Raw genomic sequence first — 23,619 nt, 5'->3', positions numbered from 1 at the left:
ATCAGCCTCCGCAAAGACAGAGATCTTCAGAGCAAGACAAGGAATGGAGATTTCTCTTTGGAACCCACCCCCCCACCCAACCAAGCCCAGTGGCCTAATACTCTCCTCACTTGCCAGAAACCAGGGAAGACGTTTCTATTCCAATAAGCATTCAAAGGGTGAGGGGGATTATTTTAATTAGCTTGGTACTGCAGAGTATATATGCTCTGTGGCTTTAAATTGGTCTACCCTCTTAATTTTCTTGTATTGTTAACTTCAATTTGCTTTTATGTGGTGCTATTATGATATTTTGGTCGCTACCCTCAGGGCCATTGTCTATGTGGCAGGATGTAAATGTGAAAATAATCTCTCCAAATGAGAAAGCCTACAGGGAAAATATTCACCATTATATTTTAAGGCTTTGTTAAGTGTATTAGCTAGTTATTTTCCCCCATTAAGCCAGTGGTTGCCAAACTGGGAGCCTCCAGATGCTGCTGAACAGCTCCCATCATCCCCAGCCACAATAAATTGTAGCTGGGGCTGATGGGAGTTGTAGTTCAGCAACAACTGGAGGCTCCCAGTTTGGCAACCACTGCCTTAAGCCAAAAGCAATGGGCAGAGAAATAGGAAAATTCATTCAAGCACTGTAGATGCCTACTGCAAGTAAAGTTAATCATAATTAGCTTTTGAAAATCAATTAGAGAATTTCACACTACCAAGCTTCCCTAGGCAGAGAGATACAGATGAGGAATACATAAAAGGACAGCAGTGCAGGCAATGCATTAGCTCCATTTGCAGCTATAACAGCACACACATCCAACAAGTCATACCTATCAACATACCTATAATAGCAGCAGCTAAGCTGTTTTTAATGAGAGGCAGTGTGCTGTCATAGGCTTCTTGTGGAATATGTACAACTTGGTTTTTGAGTTTATTTTTGTGCAGAATAGATTGAAGCCCCTCCAGGATTCCAACCCACTTTCGCTTTTCATTCTCATTTTCTGTTAGGATCAGCAGAGAGCAGGTCTTTGAAGGCGAGCCTAAGAGAGAAGCTGTCACCTTGACAGCAAGAGGAAGCATAACAAAAACAGTCTCAGATAAATTTGAGCTTTTTATCAGAAACAATTACATTGGCTAAAGCAACTGGCAAATGAAACCCATCTTCATCACGATGCTTTCTGACACTTAACTTGGTACAATGCCTTGGCAATTGTTTCAGCATTCAGTTTTAGAACAGTGTTGAATTTGCATACTTAAACATTTCTGCATGTGGATGGTCAAGGGATGAACATCCCCATCAGGACTGGCTTGGCTGTCTGAGGCAACACACTCCAATGCCAGTGTCCGGGTGGTGCCAAGTCCTGCCTCCCCTGTGCGAGGCTGTCCAGGCTGCCTAACCTTCTGGGAGGGTGTGGAGAGAGCAGAGCTGGATGCTTTCTCTCCTGCTTTTCCCCCACCCTTCGCCATCCACCTAGCTAGACTGACCTGGAGGTGTGGCAGGGTGGGAAGAGCAAGAGAGAAACCATCTAGCTGTATTTTCTACACCCCCACCTCCCTCACACAAGGATGTCTCGGCTGCTTAACTGTTTGGGCAGCTGGGCTGTTCAACTGGGCTCCGGTTTAATAGCCCAGTTATCCAGAAGGCTAAGCAGCCAGGACATCCTCATGGGAGGGAAGGGAAGAGTTGGGAGGGGCAGTGGCAGCAGTGAATATTATTAGTTGCAGCTGCAGGAGGTGGGTGAGGTGATGTCCAAGGGCAGTGGAGGTGGGAAGCCCCAGGGCACAGGCACTGCCTGAGGCTGTCACCTTTACCTTGCCTCACTGACGAGCTGCCTCGGCTTCCCATGCACTTTCTGTCACAATTAGCCAACTACATATAGCTGGATTAGGTTGAAGGAACTTTGGCCAGGTTGCCTTAGCAATCAGAACTCATTCTCCAACACACTCTTTGCAAACTTTTGGAACTTATGGCAAAGAGCCAGACTTAAAAAAAAAAAAAAAAAAACCTGCACAGAAGGAGGGCATTTTTCAAGAAGTGCTCCCCTTTTCCCCATTGTGGCTCAGTCAAATTTGCAATAAATGTAACATTTTAACAGAAACACTCCCATCTCAGCCCCATAACGATGACCAATTCACCACACATCTGCATCTCATGTGTGGTAAAATCTTCTTTACCACTTGTCCAAAAGTGTTTTAAAATTCTTTTAAGCAGTGTGTTTTAAATGGTGTTTGTTTTTGTGTCTTTCAAATTTGTGCACCGCCCAGAGCCTTTGGATGGGGCAGTCTAGAAATGTAATAAATAAATAAATTAATAATACATAAAAAGAGATGCAAATGACCAAGAAGGACGTTGATACACTGGAACAGGTTCAGAGGAGTGCAAATGAGGATGAGAGTAAGAGCATTCATTCAGGAGCGCTTTGATAATCTATAAAGGTTCTTTAGACTGCTAAAATGGTTTTTGCATCTTGTAAAATATGACCTATAATATACCAGATGTTTAAAAAAAAAGGATAATGAGCTAACAGCAGAAAGTTCACGTGACCTATTTAGATGCTAGTACACAGAGAACCCTATTGAATCAGACGTTACATGCTCTTTTGTAACAGAGCAGGGGACATATACAATTCCTTCTGGTTGGGCAAAGGAAGAATTCAATAGCATACAATTAAGAGTGAGCAGTCTGCTATTTGCCTCGTGGTGGGGGAAGGGGGCAAAATTTTGAATCATATATATCTAGTCAAGTATATTGCTGCATCTGTGTACATTAACTCTGAAAATATTTCAGAACTGTCCCTTCAGTTTTTGCTAGCATCTCCAAAGTGAGGATGCAGTATGGTTTTAATCATTTATGATGAGTAAATAGGCAAATTGTGAAGAAGAAAAATTGCAAACAACCTAGCCCTTCACAGACCACCTGAAGCTACTCAGAATTTTAAACAGCTTCCTTCTGCCTGTTCAGCACAACTCAGTAAACTAGTCTTTTCAACTAATTCAGGCTTGCTAAGATAATTCATTTTTCACTGAAAAAAAGGATGATCATAATAAATTACAGCTAAGAAAAATACAAACCACTTTCCCCCAAACGAATCAAATAACCATACCCTGAATATACAAGGGACATCTTTGCGGGTTGCATGTATAACGTCTGGTGCTAGCACAGAGCTCACACAAAAATCTTCATCTCTAGTAAAAAGAACAAATACCACATGTCACTGAATTTGCAGAAACTGACTTTATTAAAAAGTTTATTAAGGAAGAAAGTTAACACAAAACCCTGTGGTATTTTATCAATTCAGGGATATACTGGGTACAGATAAGCTTGGTAGCATTAAGGTGATACCATCATTGCTTTCTAGCAGGGAGAGAGTACATGACAGCCCAAAACTTGCTCTTTTTTCATACCAGGTACTCAGATGGTCTATCTTTTGCCAAGACACATACCGTATGAATTTAAGACAACCTTCTTAAAAAGAGAGATTAAATGCAGGTTACATTTGTAATTACCCCAAAGGATCAGGACTCTGAATTTAAGAGGAAACCGTCTCCCTCTTCCAATTTCTAACATCAAAGAACTTGGAAACAAACTAGTCTTGGATTCAGCTAAATACGGTACTTGTGCCACCTAACCCAGAGGCTCTAGGCGGTTCACATGAACAATAAAAAAAGATAAATAAGCCATTAAAAACAATATAAAATTAAAACAAACATAAGACTCATATAACAAAGCGTAATACTAAGACAATGGATATTTATATACCACTTTTCAACAAAAGTTCTCAAAGCAGTTTACATAGAAAAAGAAATAATAAATAAACAAATAAGATGGTTCCGTCTTAAAAGGGATCACAGCTTAAAAAGAAACATAAGGTAGACACCAGCAATGACCACTGGAGGGATGCTGTGCTTGGGGTTGGATAGGAAAAGTTGCTTTCTCCTTGCTAAGTATAGGAAAATCACCACTTGGAAAGGTGCCTCTCTGCTTTGTACTGCATGATTCAAATGAAAATTAAATGGGGATGCCATTTTTTGCTTGCTTTAATTGGGTCAAAGAGAATGTCAGCATAAATGTGACATGCAAACACAATGTTGTGTTTGAGCACAGCAATGGCAGAGTGAACATATACCTGAGATCTAAGACTTGACTTGCAACAACTCCTGGCTGGGTGGATTTCCCTTCAGGCACATCGTAGAGGAAGAGTTTGCAGTCACATACAACTGCATAGGCCCGCTGCCACCCTTTCTTAACTCCTGTTGGCTTTGGAACCTGTAAATACATATGACATGCACTATATCACTCACAGGTTTACAGACATAAAGCAAAAGAAGTACCCTAGAGGTAGAATTATTCTAATTATTTTTCATTTTCATGCTACACTTAAATCAAAAACTGCCCTAGGGCAGCAACCACATGTTTCCTCAGGGTGTGACACCAAGATGCATAACCAATAACTGAAGATGGCTTATCAACCCTAGAATTTATTTATTTATTACATTTCTATACCGCCCAATCCAACAGCTCTGGGAGGTTTACAAACTAAAACAAAATATAATCATTCAAAAATCAAATGTAAAGCCATAAAACCTGAACAATTAAAACAGTTTAAAACAGTTAAAACAATTTAAAACAGTTAAAAAACGCTGGAAGGCCAGACCAAACAAATACATCTTAAGGGTTCTCTTAAAGGCCGATAATGTATGTAAACCACAAATTTCCGTGGGAAGTACATTCCACAACCTAGAAGCAGCTAGAGAGAAAGCTTGGCCCTGAGTTGCCAACAGAAGCACCAGTGGTACCTGGAGATGGACCTCTCCAGATGACCTCAAAATGTGGTGGGGATCATATAGAAGAAGGCATTCTCTAAGGTAACCTGGACCTAAGCCATTCAGGGCTTTAAACGCAATAACCAACACTTTGTATTTTGCCCGGAAACGTAATGACAGCCAGTGTAGCTTTTTAAGTGTAGACATAATATAGTCTCTCCAGGTTGCCCCAGAGACCAATCTGGCTGCTGCATTTTGAACTAACTGAAATTTCTGAACTACATACAACGGCAGCCCTATGCAGAGTGCATTGCAGAAACCAAGCCTGGAGGTTACCAGTGGGTGTGCCACAGTTTTGAGATCGTTCTCTTCAAAGAATGGACGCAGCAGTTGAATCAGTCAAAGGTGCTCCTAGCCATAGCCTCCACCTGAGATATGAGGGTGAGGCCTGGATCTAGGAGCACCCCAAACTACATACCTGTTCCTTCTGGGAGGGTGTAACCGTGTCCAGAACAGGAAGATCTATCTCATCCCTCAAATTCCAGTCCCCCACAACAAGCACCTCCATCTTACTTGGATTCAGCTTCAAATTGTTATCCTTCATCCAGCCCATTACTGCCTGTAGGCAGGCATTAAGGGAAAGAGTGCCATTACCTGATAATGACGGTGATGACGATGATGATAAGGAGAAACAAATTTGAGTGTCATCAGCATACTGATTAACACCCAGCACCAAATCCCCTGATGACTTCACCTAGCGGTTTTATGTAGATATGAAAAGGCCTTGGTGACAGAATGGAGCCCTGAGGGACCCCATATAATAGCTCCTGTTTCAAAGAGCAACTGTTACCAAGTGCCACCATCTGGAATCTGCCTGAGAGATAGGAGTGGAATCACTGCAAGGCAGTGCCTCCTATCCCCAACACCCCTAGGTGATCCAGAAGGATACCATGTTTCATAGTATCGAACGCGGTCTTCAGTGGGGGAGTCTGGAGGGTGCAATAATAAACCTCCTCTTCTAACCAGGGAGCTAGAGCTGGCAGATCCAAGCAACTGGGGCTGTTGGTGGCAAAAGGCAAAGCCTCCTCACCTTACCCCGCTCCTCTTTGTAAAGCCCCACCTTTGGTTTACACCACATCATGAACCTCTGGTTCATTCAAGGTGAGCCAGCGAGCACCCTTTGCAATTGGGACCAATTCCTGCGAAGAGATGACATAGGGAAGGCTTGCCAGTCGAGGGGCAGTGTAAGAGGCTGGGATAGCATCTGTGGCTTCACTGGGATGTGCAGAAAGGGGGTCTATCTTTGGCTCAATTCTGCTACTTCTAAAAAAGTGATATCCATAACTGCCTGTGGTGCAGGTTTCAGGCTCCAGCTACAACCTGGGCTGCTTGAACTGCAGGTTCCCTGTTACATGTGAACCTATCTTCAGTGCATATACATTTCAGACAAACATTTCTCTCTCATTATCCCTCCCATTAATCCCTTTCTTGTTTCACAAAATTTCCTTCCAGTTTGCAGTCTGAGATTTCAGCTGTCAGTTTCTGGTCGTTCATATCAACCCACCTGCCATGCTCACTATAAGGATTAGCATTAAGGGGATTACTAGGAATGGTAAACAAAGCCTCAGGGCTTTATCACAATTTAGGAAAAATGGACAGGAAGAGAAGATTGTCAGCACAATTCTAGGGGAGATCCTCTTCTACAGTGTGTCCCTCCTAGATGTCTGATGCCAATACAGTACAAGCCAAGCTTCATGATGTGCGGAAAAGGTTTCCATAATACACCTAGATAATCAAGTGCCCTGAAGCAGCACACAAAATATAACAGAAAGTTGTTTTCTTGCAATTTTTTTCACTTTAGCTTCTGCATAAAGTTATTTAAGCTAACCTATTTAACCAAGGATTTTGGTTTCTCTTCATGTGATCTCAAAAAACAGTATTTCTGTTTCATTTATATATAATCTTTTTGCTTACTACATTTCAAAAGGTTAAGGCAGGTAACAGTGGCTTCAAGCATATAAAGAAAAACAGGTCTTTTTAAAAAACGCAATAAGCCTGTAACAAATGTCTCAACTCTACCCTGTAATGATTTTGCTGTATCTGTTCCTGTTGATCATTTTTGCTGGAAACAGCAGCATTTCAGATTCTTCTGTTTCTATGATCACGCTGTGGCAGTGATTACATTCCAGATTCTCTTGTTGCTTTCTGACCAATCTATATTTCTGTTAGCTATGAGGGGTTTGTCAGAGCAGGCCAGCAAAAGCTTAGGTTAGTCTACTAATGTTAGTGGCAAAGCAGTTTAAAATCTCAACTTCTTTTCTCCAAATAACAGAGCTCCAAGGCAGGGTGGTTCAGGGTCCATATCATATTTTAGAAATATCACTGGGACCATTTATTGCATTTTTATACTGTCCCATCTATTATTTATTTATTTATTTATTTATTCATTCATTCATCCATTCATTCACTCACACAGTCAGACAGGTGCGATTGACTGGTTTTATCCAGACATCGAGTCCTTCCCAAAGACCTGGGATGGCTGGATTTTATTGTCAATGTGGTAGCTGCTGTTATAGATATCGTCGCAGAATCTAGGCTGTTCCCAGTAAAGCTGCTTTTTGTAATTGGTTGATGGTGATTTCTGTGGCCCCTATGGTGTTGAGGTGCCCTTCAAGGTCTTTTGGAACTGCACGCAGTGCGCCAATGACCACTGGGATTATTTGGGTCTTTTTCTGCCACGGCCTTTCAATTTCAATTTGTAGATCTTTGTATTTGGTGATTTTTTCTATTTCTTTTTCTTCTATTCTGCAATCTCCTGGTATTGCTATGTCGATTATTTTGACTTGTTTTTCTTTCTTCTCGACTACAGTTATATCTGGTGTATTGTGTGGCAGATGTTTGTCTGTTTGTTGTCGGAAGTTCCATAATATTATTACATCTTCATTTTCTTCAACTTTTTCAATATTATGGTCCCACCAATATTTGGCTACAGGTAGCTTGTATTTTTTGCAGATGTTCCAGTGTATCATCCCTGCTACCTTGTCATGACTTTCTTTGTAATCAGTCTGTGTGATCTATTAACAACAGCTGATTAGGTGGTCGACTGTTTCATTTGCTTCTTTACAAAGGCGGCACTTGCTGTTTGTTGTGGATTTTTCTACTTTTGCTCTTATTGCATTTGTTCTTAGTGCCTGTTCTTCTGCAGCTAGTATTAAACCCTCTGTTTCTTTCTTCAAGTTGCCATTCTTAAGCCATTGCCAGGTCTTGGTGATGTCTGATTTTACACTTATATTTTGCAAATATTGACCATGCAGTTGCTTCTTTTTCCTGCTTGGTTCTTGACTTGTTCTTTCTTGTAGGCCTGCTTTCTTTCATTGGTGTTGAATAGTTTCTCGTTATTGACCATTTGTAGTGCATCTTCTTCACTATCCTTTATATATTCTTCAAGGCCTCTTTTCTCCTCTTCTACTGTTTGATGGACTTGCAGCATTTCTCTTCCACCTGAGCTGCGAGGGAGGTATAGCCTATCTACATCACTGTGGGGATGCAAAGCATGATTGATGGTCATGATTTTCCTGGTCTTACGATCTAGCGTCTGCTTGGGTCCAGTCTATTATTCCTGCAGTGTATCTGATAACAGGTATAGCCCAGGTGTTTATGGCTTGTATGGTGTTCCCGCCATTGAGTTAGGACTTCAGTGCGTGCGATGTTACCAGCCTAGAGAATGCCCAAGTATTTGTAATGTTCTTTCTCTTCCAGGTTCTTGATCTTGCTTCCATTGGGCAGTTCTATTCCTTCTGTTTTTCTTATTTTCCCTCTGTTCATTATTAATGCAGCACACTTGTCTAGTCCAAACTCCATTGCTATATCGCTACTGAATATACAGACAGTGTTTAGCAGTGATTCAATTTCTGACTGGGACTTTCCATACAACTTCAGATCATCCATGTACAGCAGATGGTTTATTTTACTTGATGTTTTAGATGTTTGGTATCCAAGGCCTGTTTTGTTTGGTATTTGTGAAAGTGGGGTCATGGCAATTACAAACAACAGAGGGGATAGTGAGTCCCCTTGGAAAATACCTCTTCTAATGCTAACCTGTCCAAGTGTCTCGCCACTGATTGTTAACTGTGAACTCCACATGCTCATTGCTTTTTTAAAAAATAAATAAATATCTGAATGTTTTTGCTGACACCAGTTGTTTCTAAACGTCTTAGTATCCATGTGTGAGGCAATGAATCGAAGGCTTTCTTGTAGTCAATCCATGCAACACTTAGATTTGTTTTTCTTCTCTTGCAATTTTGTCAATCAGCAGCTGATCTTTTGTGCCTCTGGTGTTCGTGCAATTTCCTTTCTGTTCAACTGGAAGCTGTTTGTTAGTTAATAAGTGTTGCATTACTTCATCTGCTATTATTCCAGTTAATAATTTGAACATGGTTGGCAGACAGGTTATCGGTCTATAATTACTTGCAACCGCACCTTTTGCTGGGTCATTCATGATGAGATGAGTTTTCCCAGTAGTTAGCCATTGTTCTATATCACCTCCTTGCAAAATGTGATTGAACTGTTTTGATAGTTGTTTATGAAGGCTTGTTAGGTGTTTAAGCCAATACAAAATCATCATCATCATCAATCATCATCATCATCATCTATTCGATTTCTATATCGCCCTTCCAAAAATGGCTCAGGGCAGTTTACACAGAGAAATAGCAAATAAATAAGATGGCTCCCTGTCCCCAAAGGGCTCACAATCTAAAAAGAAACACAAGATATACACCAGCAACAGTCACTGGAGGTACTGTGCTGGGGGTAGAGAGAGCCAGTTACTCTCCCCCTGCTAAATAAAGAGAATCACCACATTAAAAGGTGCCTCTTTGCCAAGTTAGCTAGTAGTCCCAGTTGGTTTACAACCAATTTGGTTCACACAATATTCTTCTAGGTGGCCCAGATTTCCTGCATACTTAAGCCTAATCCTTTTCCTAATCTCTACTCATCCTGAAGTGGGATATGGAACCCGAAATAAGAAGGTTTTTCTAAATAATCAGCTAAGAAGAATTAATTCTTTATTTGTGACACAAGTGCAGTAAAGAAATCGTTGCACTTATATACTTCTTAATATACACTCGCATTTTTGATAAGCGTACACTTGCATTTGATATGGCACTGAAGTGGATTATGCGCCGGTGTCCCTAATTATCTCCACAATCCAATTCAACAGTCAATACTGGATTTGATGGTAACTAATCATATCTAAAAAGTAGCACCGAAGAGAAGCTGCAACCCTCTCTTTCTCTTCTCACCCCAAGGCATCCAATCTTACCTTGACGTAACCTTTGTAGGCTGTTCCTATTCCTCTTTGAACATCTACTCCAAGGGGTCTCTTGGCTTGCTCCGGAGGTATAGGGCAGACTTGTGGTGTGCTGTCCTTGCAGGAAACATGGCATGCAAATGAACACACTAAGGGGGGGAAATGGAATTTGTCAAAACTCTTTGCTGTCACCAAAGTGAAGCCTTACAATCAGCAAGAAATGGTTGGCAAAACTGGGAAAGCACAGGGACACAGAAATCAATTTGACTTCTCACATCCATAGTTGAGTGGACAAATCAGCTACACTGCAGAACAGTGGAAACTTCAGTGCTCTTTAGAACCTGAGGATGGTGCCTAGCTTACTGGTAGAACACAGGCTGTGCATGTAGAAAGTCGAAGATTCAGTAGTGGTTAGTGTTGGACTAGGACCAGGAGGACCCAAGTTCAAATCCCCATTCAGCCATGAATCTTACTGGGTGACTCTGGGCCAGTCACTGAATCTCTCAGCCTAACCTACCTCACAAGGCTGTTGTGAGGATAAATAACCATGTACACTGCTCTGGGCTCCTTGGAGGAAGAGTGGGATAGAAATTCAAAACAAAAATAAATAAATAAATAAATAAATAAATAAATAAATAAATACCCAGGCAGCACTGGAAAAGACTCCTGTCTCAAACCCTAGAGAGTTGCTGAGAGTCAGTATAGAGAATAATGAACTAGGTGGCCCAATGGTCTGATTCAGTAGGAGGCAGCTTCCTATGTAACGTTATGCTGCCTATTCCATGTAAGTTGGTAGCAACACTAAGACTATTTTGTGACATATAAAAGCACTTCATTGGAAAACTTACACCATAATATATGGGTTTTAAAGGTGCCACAGGACTCTAAAGCCCCCTTCTTGTGCAATTCTCCCCATGTTCAATGAAAAGGAGAAATTGAAGGACCACATTTGCTGACCACTAGCCATGCCTCCCAGCGGCTGAGGATCCAGCATTAAATGAGGAAGGGGCCATACTTGTGGACTCAATGACAGTGGGAACTCAAGGATCTCACTGCTTGAGAATAACTGGGTATAGACCCTAACATCAAACCCACAACCGCTGGGGGGCAACCCCAGAAAGTGTTTGGTCATGCTAAAACTCTCCACATCCAGTGAGAAGAGGACTTGTTTTCTCCCTTAAAATGATACTATTTACTCCCTTAAAATGATACTATGAACAGGGAAGGAGGGCAGGGGCTCAGCTTCATCCTGCTCAGCTTCATGTTTGCTATTGGGGAATAGGAATGCTCATCACATGATTGTAGCATGTGAATTTGTGGTCACTTGTGAACTAACTATTCAGGTCTAAAGACTTGTGTTTCAGAGGAAGCTGTTATGGTCACAAAAGGATGCCAATGCACTGGCAACTTTTGATACTTGCAGCACAAGTTCCTTCTGTATTAAAGCTGAAGGCACCATTCATTTTTATTTTCTCTCCCCCACACCCCATTTTCTTGATCAACTCCCAGTAGAATGGTTGCATATGAATGGGAGAATAGAAGTGTGAGCACTGTAAGATCTTCCCTTCAGGGGATGGAGACACTCTGGGAAGAGCAGAAGGTTCCAAGTTCCCTCCCTGCTATCTCCAAGATAGGGCTGAGAGAGATTCCTGCCTGCAACCATGGAGACGCCACTGCCAGTCTGTGAAGACAAAACTGAGCTAGATAGACCAGTGGTCCGACTCAGTATATGGCAGCTTCCTATGTTCCTAAAATAGTTAGGCATTCTCTTTCCAACCGTCAGAGCACGCAGTTAATCTGTCAGAGCTCAGAGACAAGACTGGGCTTTTACAAGCAGTGGTGTTGCTTCTGACACTTCTCAAAGACTCACTAAAATTTTAGAGTTGGAGGGAACCTTGAAGATCTTTTGGTCCAACCCCTGCTCAGCACAGGAAACTGCTGCAGCATCCTGCATAGAAGGCCATTCAGCCTCTGTTTGAAAACCTCTAGAGAACAAGAGCCCACCACTTCACGAGACAGACTGTTCCAATGTATAGTCACGACTCTTAGTTTTAGAAAATTCCTCCTAATGTCTAGCTTGAATTTGTTTCCTTATCATTTTTAACCCATTGGTTCTAGTCCTTCTCTCAGGAGTAACACAGAAGAAGCCCACTCTTTCTCCTATGAGACAGCCTTTTATATATTTGAAGATGGCTATCATGTATCCCTTTAGTCTCCCCTTCTCTGGTCTAAACATTCTTAGATCCTTCAGCTGTTCCTTACAGGATTTGGTTTCCAGACCCTTCCTATCTTGGGTTGTTCTCCTCTGAACCTGGTCCAGGTTTATCAACGTCTTCCTTAAAACTACAGTGCCCAAAATCAGACACCGTATTCCAAGTGAAGTGTAACCACTACAGAAAAGAGCGGAACTATTATTTCTTGTGATTCGGATTATCACCATGATGGTTAGGTTTTAGATCTTTGTGACTCTCAGCTACAGCACTAACCACATTTGGGAATGCCAGCAAATCCTTAACTCCTTCTCTTACGATAATGTCACTGACCATATACTGGCAGGGAGAAGGACATCACTGCTGCACGGAATGTCCCTGCTTTGACAGGCAGAGAGTGGTGGTTACACCCAACACAGAAGCTTAATTTTGCAAGATGCACTTCAGTGCCTTTTATAGCACAGTTTGGAAATCATTGCTTTAGATACTGATGCATCTGTCAGCAAAGGCAGAGTCGTGGAAGTGATAGCAGTAGTAGTTCAAACAGATTCTCTGTAAAACTGGGAAGCTCTTGCACACAGCAAGCGATCTGAACAAGCAGGTTTGTGCTGTGTAAAATTTTAGTGCAAACTGGGAACAGGCCAATTTTCTAATGTAACCATTAACGAGGTTATAATAGCAAGCCCTATTTATTGGTATATAGTGCACTGTGTATGGTGCATTCCAAAGTACAAGAGGACAGGTCCCTGCTCCATGGGGCTTACAACAGAGGAAGGGGAAGGAATGGGAGGCAAGAAGATCCTGCAGGTACTGGGCTTCATTTTCCAAATTGTGTAGATGGGGCTGGTGCTTTGATACCACCTCTCACGGATGAAAGAGAAGTTTCCACTGGTTTGAATGATTTGACAACAGATTCAAAATCTGAACCTAAATCTAAGTATTTGAGATTTATATAATTGCTCTCATTTGAAATCTACTGACACAGATGCTTGTGTATTCTAAGCTTGTGTGCACACAGAGTTCAAATGTATGTTTTCTTTCCAAGCAACTGTCTTGTTGCTTTAAAGAGATGCTGTTAAATCGCTGAGTGTTTAGATTGGAGACTGAAGCCAACTTACCATCACAAGCGTAGCCCTGTCTAATCAATCCCACCATGAGGGATGTGCAATGGCTGCACTGAGTAGGGCTTGAAAAGGACTTGATGCTGAGCTGATGAGCTTTAGGCTGAAACAGATTCAGGGTAAATAAGAACAAACATTCATTGGAAAACTGGCACAATCAGCTAGAAACCTGTGTATCAACTGCACAAGTTCTTATTTCCATTGATCTTGATTTGAGGCAGTGGGGAGGGGAGGAGGGGCCTGGCAAACAGATGTATCTTTGAGCAGCCTCTATTTACCTGCCATGGATACAGGAGCCATCTCTGGTAGAATATACGCTCCTCATTTTTGATGACTATACATACACAATACATTTAGATTCTCCTAGTATCTTGGTAGCAGTGCTACCTTGATCCTGAAATACTTCTAGCAAGTAGAATATATTATGCTTTCTCTAAAAGCATTTTAAGCTTAGGAATGTGCTCCCTGTTGAAATAAGAGCCTCACCATCTCTAGCAACTTTTAAAAAGAAACTGAAGACACGCTTGTTCACCCAGGCATCTAATCTGATTTATAGTTTTATTCGTTTGTAATGTAGGGTTTTAAATGATTTTAATGTTTTAGTCGTTTCTGATTTTGTTTAATTTGTATTATTATTATTATTATTATTATTATTATTATTATTATTATTATTATTATATTTGATTTCTATACCGCCTTTCCAAAATGGCTCAGGGCAGTTTACACAGAGAAATAACAAACAAATAATATGGAACCCTGTCCCCAAAGGGCTCACAATCTAAAAAAGAAACATAAGATAGACACCAGCAACAGGCACTGGAGGTACTGTGCTGGGGGTGGATAGGGCCAGTTACTCTCCCCTTGCTAAATAAAGAGAATCACCACGGTAAAAAGGTGCCTCTTTGCCAAGTTAGCATTTGTACTGTATTTGTTGCACACTGCCCAGAGACAGAAGTTTTGGGAGGTATATAAATATGTTAAAACAAACAAACAACCACTCTAACCCTATACTATTTTCCAAGTCCTACATCCTGGATAATTGAAGCAGATGACCCAGCTCTGAGTTTCCAACACAGGCAGGCTCCCTCGTTCTACCTCTGGAAGCAGACCTCACCTCTGGACCAGGACAGCAAAGACCACTGGCTGTGCTGGCATGAAGAAAAAACACCAGCACAGTGCAGAAGATCTGTGCAAAGAGCATTTTCAGATGAAGAAATGACTGAGAGAGAGTTGGCAACACTTCGATTAAAAATCCTTTGTCAAGAGTATTTTGTGTGTTGTTCCTTGTGTTGGGATTTTACTGATGCAAAATGCATTTGGTCTATTAAAAAACAACAGTGAGGCTTCTGAGGGTCTCCTCTCCTTTTTTTGTCTCCTTGGTAGTGCCTCCACCCTTCTTTTTTGCTTTTGTTCCACATTCATTTTAAAAATTTATAGCTAGCCCCTCCAGTACACTACTGCTCATTAAATTATGAATTTGTATCTTTACTTAGGTACAGATTGTGTACCTAAGCCAAATCTATCAAGCCAAACATAGCCCACCAACCTTTTTACAGGGCCTGCAGGTGCTCAGCAATATCCTGGATTTTGCAGTTCCAGGCAGGCAGCAAATACTGGAGATTTAATTAAGGACGGGCTGCCATATACAGCATGCAGGCTGTGACTGGCTTGATGTGTCATGAGTTGTTTAGGCCTTTATTTTAAATATCTTAATAAGCCGACTAACAAATGCGGACATGAGCAAACACACACGACACAGATGGACCATGTATGAAATAAAAAGTAAAATAACTAAGAGCCACAATAATTATTACGCACCCCCCTTAGCAAAACAAATCATCAAGGCCCCCTACCTTTGGTACAGCTAGGGAAATGGACTGAATGGTGGGGGAGGGAGCAGCAGGCATCCTCTGAAGCCGAATTGGTTCCTGAATTGTAAAAAACTAAAATTGAGCAATATTTAAGACTTCTGGAATCCAATACACATTCGGTCTGGCAACATTGGTTGATTTTTTCATTAATAAGAGCAGGGGAAAGCAGAGTGTTGATCCTGATATACAAGAAGCAAGTTGCAGATCAGAAAGACTCACAGGAAAGCCTGCTCTTTGGAAGCAGCAGAAGGTAAAAAAAGAAAAAGTGGAGCACAAGGATACATCCAGGAAAATGGTAGCAAATCAGGAATTCAAAAAGTATGTACATTGAAATGCTGACATGTGCCTACAAAAAGCACACACCGCGAGGAGAGAATATTTCTTCTTATGAAGCAATGAGACACACTTTTAAACATAGAGCTCCCCAAAGTGGTTTAGTCAGGATAATAAAAACGATGACAACTTACTTCTTGTTGCTGCTCTGTAGTCACTACAGATGTTGATGGCGAGACTTCTGGTTTGGGACCTTGCACCTCCTGCTCACCAACAGAATTTGTCTGCCATGAAGCGGGGGAGGAGAAAGTATGCAAATTAGCTTTCAGCAACAGACCTCCAGGAGCAGAGACAGATCAAGTTCACCTGGGGCAAAAGAGCCTGTCTATTTGGAAAATATGGAGCTCTTCTCAACTTAGCGCCCCTGCTTGCGGCCTGGAGCACTTATGCTTATCTGTAAAAAAATTAAGTGTAGAGAAGAATGGGATTGGGAGCCTGGGCCTGCCCTAGAGTCCCACCCCCTGCTATGGGCCTGCTCAGCACTGTTGAGCTAAACTCCTGCACCCTAAAAGTAAAGCCCCAAAGCAACAGTTAAACTGTATGCCTACATGAGCTGCTGCTGCAAGCCTAAAATGGTAAGGTGTCAGTTATTTCAGAGACCAAGTTAAAGCCACTGACACTTGGCCTCCAAGACTCTTTGAAGGTCACTCCTAACTAATTGCAGAAACAAGCAAAATGAAGCCAGACCTGCCTTGCAGTTATTAAGATCATAAAGCAGTTTATTACATGGCAAACAGTATATATTTTTTCACACTACAGGACTTGAGTATCCCTGTTCCTCTTGACCCCTACATGCTACTGTAGGATACAAAAATAATACTAATAATTTATAGATTTTAAGGACATGTTCAAGACTACATTTCCAACAAAATTGAAGACTGGGGTGGTGGGGCAGGGCAGAATCAACTATTATTTCCCGCATTTTTTAAAAAAATCTAATTTTAGTAAACATTAATACAACTTATTAAGCTTATCTAAACTGTTCACTAGTTTACGAATTAGAACCATTAGGAAATTCAGTTACGTAAACGTGCACACAAATTCAGTATCTTTGCAAAGCATACACATTTGTGCTCTGATTCAGGTAACAAATGCCAAAATGTAGGTATTAGTATGTGCAGAGCCAAAGGGGGTATTTAAGAGTGTCTTTTGGTACCTTGGACAACAAGACTCTATGGAATGTGAGTATGATCAACAAAATAAAGTTACAGAATAGTTCAAAGCTCCTAATTATACAAACTGAGCTGGCTGTAAATAAGAGGCTATTAGAAAAAGAACAGTTTCAGGAAGCAGATATGCTACAACAGAGTTCATTTATGCTGTTCATGAAAGTTTCAATATAAGAAATAAATCCTTTTGGGTCCTTTGATACTGTGCAGCTAATTCAGGTAGCTGTCAACAGCATAAACTGCTCTACAAAACCATACAGCACCTTTAATACAGCTTAGAATTGAAACAATAACAATTTTCTACCTATATATATATATATATATATATAATTCTCTAAAGCATACCCATGGCTAAAACTGTGTGTGGCAGCTTTCGTGAGAGTTCGCAAGCAGAAGCACCTGACTGGGCAGTCGGGATTCCATATGCAGATAGGGAGGAGGAGCCTGTGAGAGCAGAAGCACCATGGTGATTGGGCAGTGGGGATTCCATATGCAGATAGGAAGGAGCCTGTGATGGTTAAAGTCAGTTGGAATGCAACTGTTACTGGTCAGAAGATGTTCTCAATTGTAGAGGAGAGGAATCTATATATAAAATGATAGTGGGCAGGGGTCTGCGAAGAGAGGGGTCATGAGCGAGGAAAGAGCCCCTTCAGAAGAGGGAGGCCGCTGTTGTGTGAATTAGATGAGGAAACAAGATAAACAAGATCTGTTAACTCAGGAAGGGAGAGAGAGAGAGAGAGAGAGAGAGAGAAGGAAAGGAGGAAAAGAAAGACAGAGGGGAAGAGTGAGTGGAAGAGAGAAAGAGATAAAAAGAAAGGAGGAGGAGAGAGAAAGAAGGAAGGGAGGGCGAGGGACAGGCCCAAACCTGTCAGCAGCCTGAGGGGAATGAGCGGCCATGGCGGCGTCTATTGGTAATAATAACAACAACAACAACAACAACAACAACAACAACAAAACTCGATTTCTATACCGCCCTTCCAAAAATGGCTCAGGGCGGTTTACACAGAGAAATAACAAACAAATAAGATGGAACCCTGTCCCCAAAGGGCTCACATTCTAAAAAGAAACATAAGACAGACCCCAGCTACAGTCACTGGAAGTACTGTGCTGGGGGTGGATAGGGCCAGTTACTCTCCCCCTGCTAAATAAAGAGAATCACCACGGTAAGGAAGGGTCCAGTCAACCACTGCTACTGTTTGGGGTTACTGAGGCTAATGGCGGTGGCAGGCAAGCGGGCAAGGGAAGGGCCCGGGCCTGTCAGCAGCCTGAGGGGAATGAGCAGCCATGGCGGTGGCAGCAGCAAGTCTCAGGTGGGGAGGTCTCTGGGGATAGGAGACTGCAGCTTGGCCAACTAGCACCACAACGCTGCAGACACAACCAAGAGGGGGATGGAGTAGTGACCAGGAGGGGAAAGGGGGATGGAAGCAACCGGATGGAGGAGGAGGAGCAGGAGAGCAGCTCAGGTGAGATGGAGAGATTTCTGAGTTGGGGGGGGCTGTGGCAGGGTGTGAGGTGAGCAATCAAGTACTAGTACACAGATGCTCTGCGCGGGTCAAGCTAGTATTAAATGTTGCTTTAAACTTCCAGCGTTCATCCTGATAGAAAATGTGTTTTTTCCCCTTTTCAAAATTATGATTAGAGTTTTTTTTCAACTGGGGGTGATGCCTCCTTCCTACAGCATTTTTAAAAATTAGCTCACTTCAGGCATCACATCAAACCATGGTTTTTATTAACCATAGCTTAGAACAGGGATGTGCACGAAACAGATTTAGCGTTCCATTCTGAGCTTGGAATGGAACACTAAATCTGTAGAACTTTCCGAGTGACATTTTGGATTTCAAAATGGCGCTCAGAACATTCAGACTCAAAACAGGCTGCTCCACTCTAAGCTCAGAATAGGCCCTTCATTTGAAAGGTGTTCTGTTCCGAGCTTGGAACTCTCGAAATGGCCCCTTTTGGGTTGTAAAGTTTCGACCGCAGAATGTTCTGCACATTCCATAGTTGAGAACGTAAGACATGTTTTGAAGCTGCCAGGCCATAATTACAGTTGCGTGTTTGCTTTTGTTTCCTATCCTTCTCAGAAATCAACTTCACTTCTATCTTCATGGTGCAGCAGCCTCTCTAGGTGGAGAGATGGTTGTAACCAGTGTTCTAATTCAGACGTGGCCCACAAATCCCCGTCAAACCACGGTTTCCAATTTTTGTTTGCTGATTGATGACAAGCCAATTAAGGCAGTATGGTAAACCATACTTAAACTGCCTTAACTATGCTTTGGCTTAATATCTGGCTGGAGTGAAGATAAACATATAAAAGGGGGAAAGGCTCCAAAGGGGCCCAACATTATTTACCCATGACACAATCCACTGGAAAAGTACTATTACTCAAAACACATTTGTTTCAACAGGCAAGCCCCTAATGGACTGTACCTGGAGCTTCTGCAATTATGCAACTCCCTTGGTGGCCCTATAGCCTTTTCTTTTCCAAAAGCCTGGCTACTGACCTAATAAAGAGATGGAGAAATGTCAACTGATTAATAATCTGCCTTTTAACCAAATTAAATTGAAAAATTGTACATTACCAACAGTCTCGAGACCTGCGCCTTTGAGGTGGTGAGCAACAACAAAAGCTCTTGCTCATTAGAAGGAAAGGAAATTTGTGCTTTTTCTGTTCTATCTCAGCACCACATTAGAAACAAAACAACCTCAAGAAGAAAGAAGCATGGCCATAACTTTCAACCCACTTAACGTCTCTCCTCACATTTTAAAAATGGGTCCAATCAATTATTCAGAGGAACATAGGAAGCTGCCTTACACCAAGTCAGAACACTGGCCCTTCTTGTTCATCATCATCATCTACATGGACTGGCAGTAGTTCTACAAGGTTTAAGGCAAGGGTCTTTTCCAGTCCTTCTGAAGATGCCAGGGATTGAACCTGTGATCTTCTACCATTGAGCTACAGCCCCATCCAGGGGATTATTTTACGATGGACAGTGCTCACATGTAGTCACCCATCCAAATGCAAACCAGGGCAGACCCTGCTTAGCAAATGGAACAATTCATATTGGCTACCGCGAGACCAATTCTCCTCCCATAATCAAGTGCAGCATTATTTAGCTGACCAATCTAAAGTTTGTGGCCTTGAAATTAACTACTACAGAAAACAATGAGACCATTGCAAATAATCTGTTAATACAAACTTGCACTCACTGCTGCTGCTAATAAACAATCACAGTTCTTGAATTAAAACAGAAGCAGATTGGAGGTGAAACTACTGTACTGTTTTATCACATTCTCAGGGCGTAACAACTGACTTACAAACACCAAATTCACCTTTACAAAGCTTTTGCTATTCATTTTGCACTACGTTATATAATCCTAAAGGCTTATTTGTCAGTCCGGCACTTTATTTTTGGAGATCTCCTTCCAACAGTTAACACACAAAATGCATATACTTGATTTTGTTACCAGTCAGCTACTCATATGAGGCAGTGGTGTGTGTGTGGTGGTCTTTTTAAGTACCAAACTTGTACTTGTAGAAATTCAGAGCAAGTTTACTCTAATCCATTCCAGAAATATGGGCTTGCAAAAAGCCTCACCATATATTGCTGCTTTGTTCAAGGGGACAACACAAGCTAAAATTACAGTAATTAAAAAAATCTACCTAAAATCTACCTCTGCCACCTTTCTGCTACTCAGCCCCCAAGCCAATTCATGACAGACAATGTAACTAGAAGAATATCTAAATAAATGAACAAACACCACTTAATTTTAAGAGAACAGCAGCAGCAGCAATAAAATCACGGACCATCAAATGCTCAGGAGACAACTTTAAGATAATAGTCTGCACCAAATTAGTTGTTTCTGAGGTGGTATTCCTCCACCTGGGGAGGGGGTATGGTGGCAGGATGACACCACAGAAAACATCATGTCCCCAGTAGACACCTGCCTGACTCCTGAAGGCAGAGGGCCCTGGAAGAGGACACAGATTTAGTGTGCACCTACACACACTGTAGCATGCAAGCCTCACAGATCCATGCCCTGATTGGACACGGGAATGTTTAACTAAACTACATCTCTCTCTGAAAGCATTATTACGCTTGAATGGACATAGACCATCAGAACTCTAGGAAAGCTGCTAGATGAGCAAAAGAAAGGCTTGCTAACCCTGGCCAATGTAAACTACATAATACCAGACTTAAAGGCAGGCTTGCTTAAAGGCAGCAAATTCTACTTTTGTGTCACAAAGGGTATGTTAACCTTCATATTTTAATTTCTTTTTCACAACAACTAGATGAGCAGACTACAAGAGGGCTCTTAAAGAGTAAATGAAGCTAGCTCTGTTTAGTTGGTTAATCTGCAGCATCATTAAAAACATGTATAAGGAAGCTAAAGGTGGGCAGGCAGACTAGTTTAGGCAATTTTACACATACAGGTCACAGATTACAGAAGTAGAGTGTCAGCATGAACTTACTTCTTCCGAAAAGGCTAGCAGAGAAGATGTAGACGAGGAAGAAACAGAGTCCTTTGTTGTAACAGATATGAGAGGATAAAAAGGATCACTTATCATCCAACATACTGTCAGAGGGGTCATTAGCAAGCTAACAAGATAAGTGACTACCTGGCAAAGTTCGTCACCGGAATTAAGCTTTCCTAACAAAACTGAACATTCTTTGCTGTCAAATTTAGGCAACAAAGTACCCATGAAAAGCAGGAGCTCTGACCCACAGTTCACAGCTCAAGCCCAACAAGACTTGCTGAACAGACCTGGGAAGGTTATTAACACTGAGCCTCATTTTACTGTCTTAATATCGCAATAGTACCGATCTGTCTGAAAGGGCTACTGTGAGGAAAAGTGAGGTAAGAAATTTTAAAAGAACTGTAGACAAAAACTGTAAGAGACAAATATTTCCTGCAGATGTATAAAAAAGAAGGTATAAAAGAAGAAGGTTGATATTGGAACTTGATTAAAATTCAGCTTCTCTGACGGTAACAGACGTTTACATCTAATGTAATGCTGAGTTCTGAAAGAACTCAAATGTGAAATTGCTGATCTCCTAGCAAAAATATGTAACTTGTCCCTACAATCAGGTTCTGTAACAGAGGACTGGAGAGTAGTTAATGTAACTTCACTTTTTCACAAAGGATCCAGAGGGGATCTGGGAAATTACAAGTCCGTTAGCTTAACTTCAGAGCTGGATAAACTGATGGAAAACATATGCGACAAAATGTTAAACACACAGAAGTGTGCCTCTCTTGAAGATACATCAGGAGAGGAGGAAAGAAGGTTTGATTTTGTGGTTTTATTTTCTTAGCACTGAGTATAATGTGCTATGCTACTGTGCTATAACTATCCGGTTTTGCTGGATCTCAGATTGACAAAGGCAGAACCTGGGTGTCTGCCTTCCTTGAGTTGTAGTTTGTTTTGTCTGAGACACAGTATTTTGGTGAGAAATAGACACCAGCAGCTGTGATGATTGCTGTGATGAGCTCCATGTTTGGCCTTGAGACTAACTTGTGCTTCACTCACTGCTCTGCTCTGCAATTTGCACTGCAAGGAGTACTCAGTCAAAATGTGGCTGAAGTTGCTCTAGTTGAGCTTATGGGTATGCTTGCTGCTAAGGGTGCTGCTGTAGTAGCGCTAGGAAGTAACATAAGGAGTCATAATTATTGTGTGGGGTCTGAACTTGGGAGATGATTTTGATCTGCCAGTTCTGGATGGGGTAACACTTCCCCAGAAGGAACAGGTACACAATCTGAGGGTGCTCCTGGACACAAAACTCTCCCTGGTGTCCCAGGCTGAGGCAGTGGCCAGAGGTGCCTTTTATCAGCTTCAGCTGATACGCCAGCTGCGTCCATTTGAGATAAATGACCTCAGAACAGTAGTACATCCGCTAGTCACCTCCAGACCTGACTACTGCAATGCGCTCTATGTGGGGCTGCCTTTGTACGTAGTCCGGAAACTGCAGTTAGTCCAGAATGCGGCAGCCAGGTTGGTCTCTGGGTCATCTCGGAGAGACCATATCACTCCCATCTTAAAAGATCTACACTGGCTGGCGATAAGTTTCTGGGCAAAGTACAAGGTTTTGGTTATAACCTATAAAACCCTAAACAGCTTGGGCCCTGGGTATTTAAGAGAATGTCTTCTTTGCTTTGAACCACACCGATCATTGAGATCATCTGGAGAGGTTCGTCTACAGTTGCCACCAGCTCATCTGGTGGCTACTCGGGGACAGGCCTTCTCCATTGCTATCCTGAGGTTTTGGAACACACTTCCTGCTGAAATAAGAGCCTCCCCATCTCTTACAACTTTTAAGAAGGCAGTCAAGACGCCTTTGTTCACCCAGGCTTTTAATTAGATATAGTTTTAATAGTAATTTAATAATTGTTTTAATGCTTTAAATGTTTTAAATTTTAATTGTTGAAATGTGTTAATCTTTTTATTGGTTGTTTTTATTGTCTTGTAAACCACCCAGAGAACTTGTGTTTTGGTTGGTATAAAAATGTGTTAAATAAAAATATTAAATAATAAAATAATTGTGTATGAGAGAGCCAATTGTGCCAATGAGGTTACTGCAGTGCAGGCAATGTGGCTGGCAGTGGATTCTGGGTCAGTGATTCTTTTTTTGGCTGTATCTGGACTGTGTTTGAAATGAGTGTTCTGTGTTGAGAGGGACACATTCCCTTTTACTGTGTGCTTCTGCAGTGTTTTTCAAGGCAGTGTTGCAAAATGCATTGCAAAACTTGTGTGAACTCCGTGAGTGCAGCTTGTTCCGGCCATAGGGAGCAATGGGAAAACTCAAAACACCCCATAGTTCCCCATGGATAGCTTTGGGGACACCAAAGTGGGTTGGGTGGTAGGGGATG

At 41.8% G+C, this 23,619-nt stretch overlaps 1 protein-coding gene across 8 annotated transcripts in view; it reads right to left on the bottom strand.

Moving 5' to 3' along the window:
- The window catches only part of CDC42BPB (CDC42 binding protein kinase beta), a 174,891-nt gene that overhangs the window by 23,400 nt on the left and 127,872 nt on the right, over nucleotides 1-23,619 (bottom strand). For 3 of the 8 annotated variants that reach the window (XM_053257808.1, XM_053257816.1, XM_053257870.1), the window contains exons 22-29: nucleotides 21,227-21,277; nucleotides 15,721-15,810; nucleotides 15,236-15,310; nucleotides 13,380-13,485; nucleotides 10,064-10,200; nucleotides 4,107-4,246; nucleotides 3,084-3,165; nucleotides 822-1,038 (exon numbers count right to left, since the gene is read on the bottom strand). In XM_053257808.1, the coding sequence (XP_053113783.1) occupies nucleotides 822-1,038; nucleotides 3,084-3,165; nucleotides 4,107-4,246; nucleotides 10,064-10,200; nucleotides 13,380-13,485; nucleotides 15,236-15,310; nucleotides 15,721-15,810; nucleotides 21,227-21,277 (898 nt within the window). The remainder of the gene's footprint in view (nucleotides 1-821; nucleotides 1,039-3,083; nucleotides 3,166-4,106; nucleotides 4,247-10,063; nucleotides 10,201-13,379; nucleotides 13,486-15,235; nucleotides 15,311-15,720; nucleotides 15,811-21,226; nucleotides 21,278-23,619) is intronic. The other 5 variants (XM_053257826.1, XM_053257836.1, XM_053257853.1 and 2 more) reach the window with 3 other exon arrangements.

The sequence above is a fragment of the Hemicordylus capensis genome, chromosome 1 (genome assembly GCF_027244095.1).
Source record: "Hemicordylus capensis ecotype Gifberg chromosome 1, rHemCap1.1.pri, whole genome shotgun sequence".
Taxonomy (NCBI): Eukaryota; Metazoa; Chordata; class Lepidosauria; order Squamata; family Cordylidae; genus Hemicordylus; species Hemicordylus capensis.
This window is presented reverse-complemented; position numbering and strand designations above follow the sequence as displayed.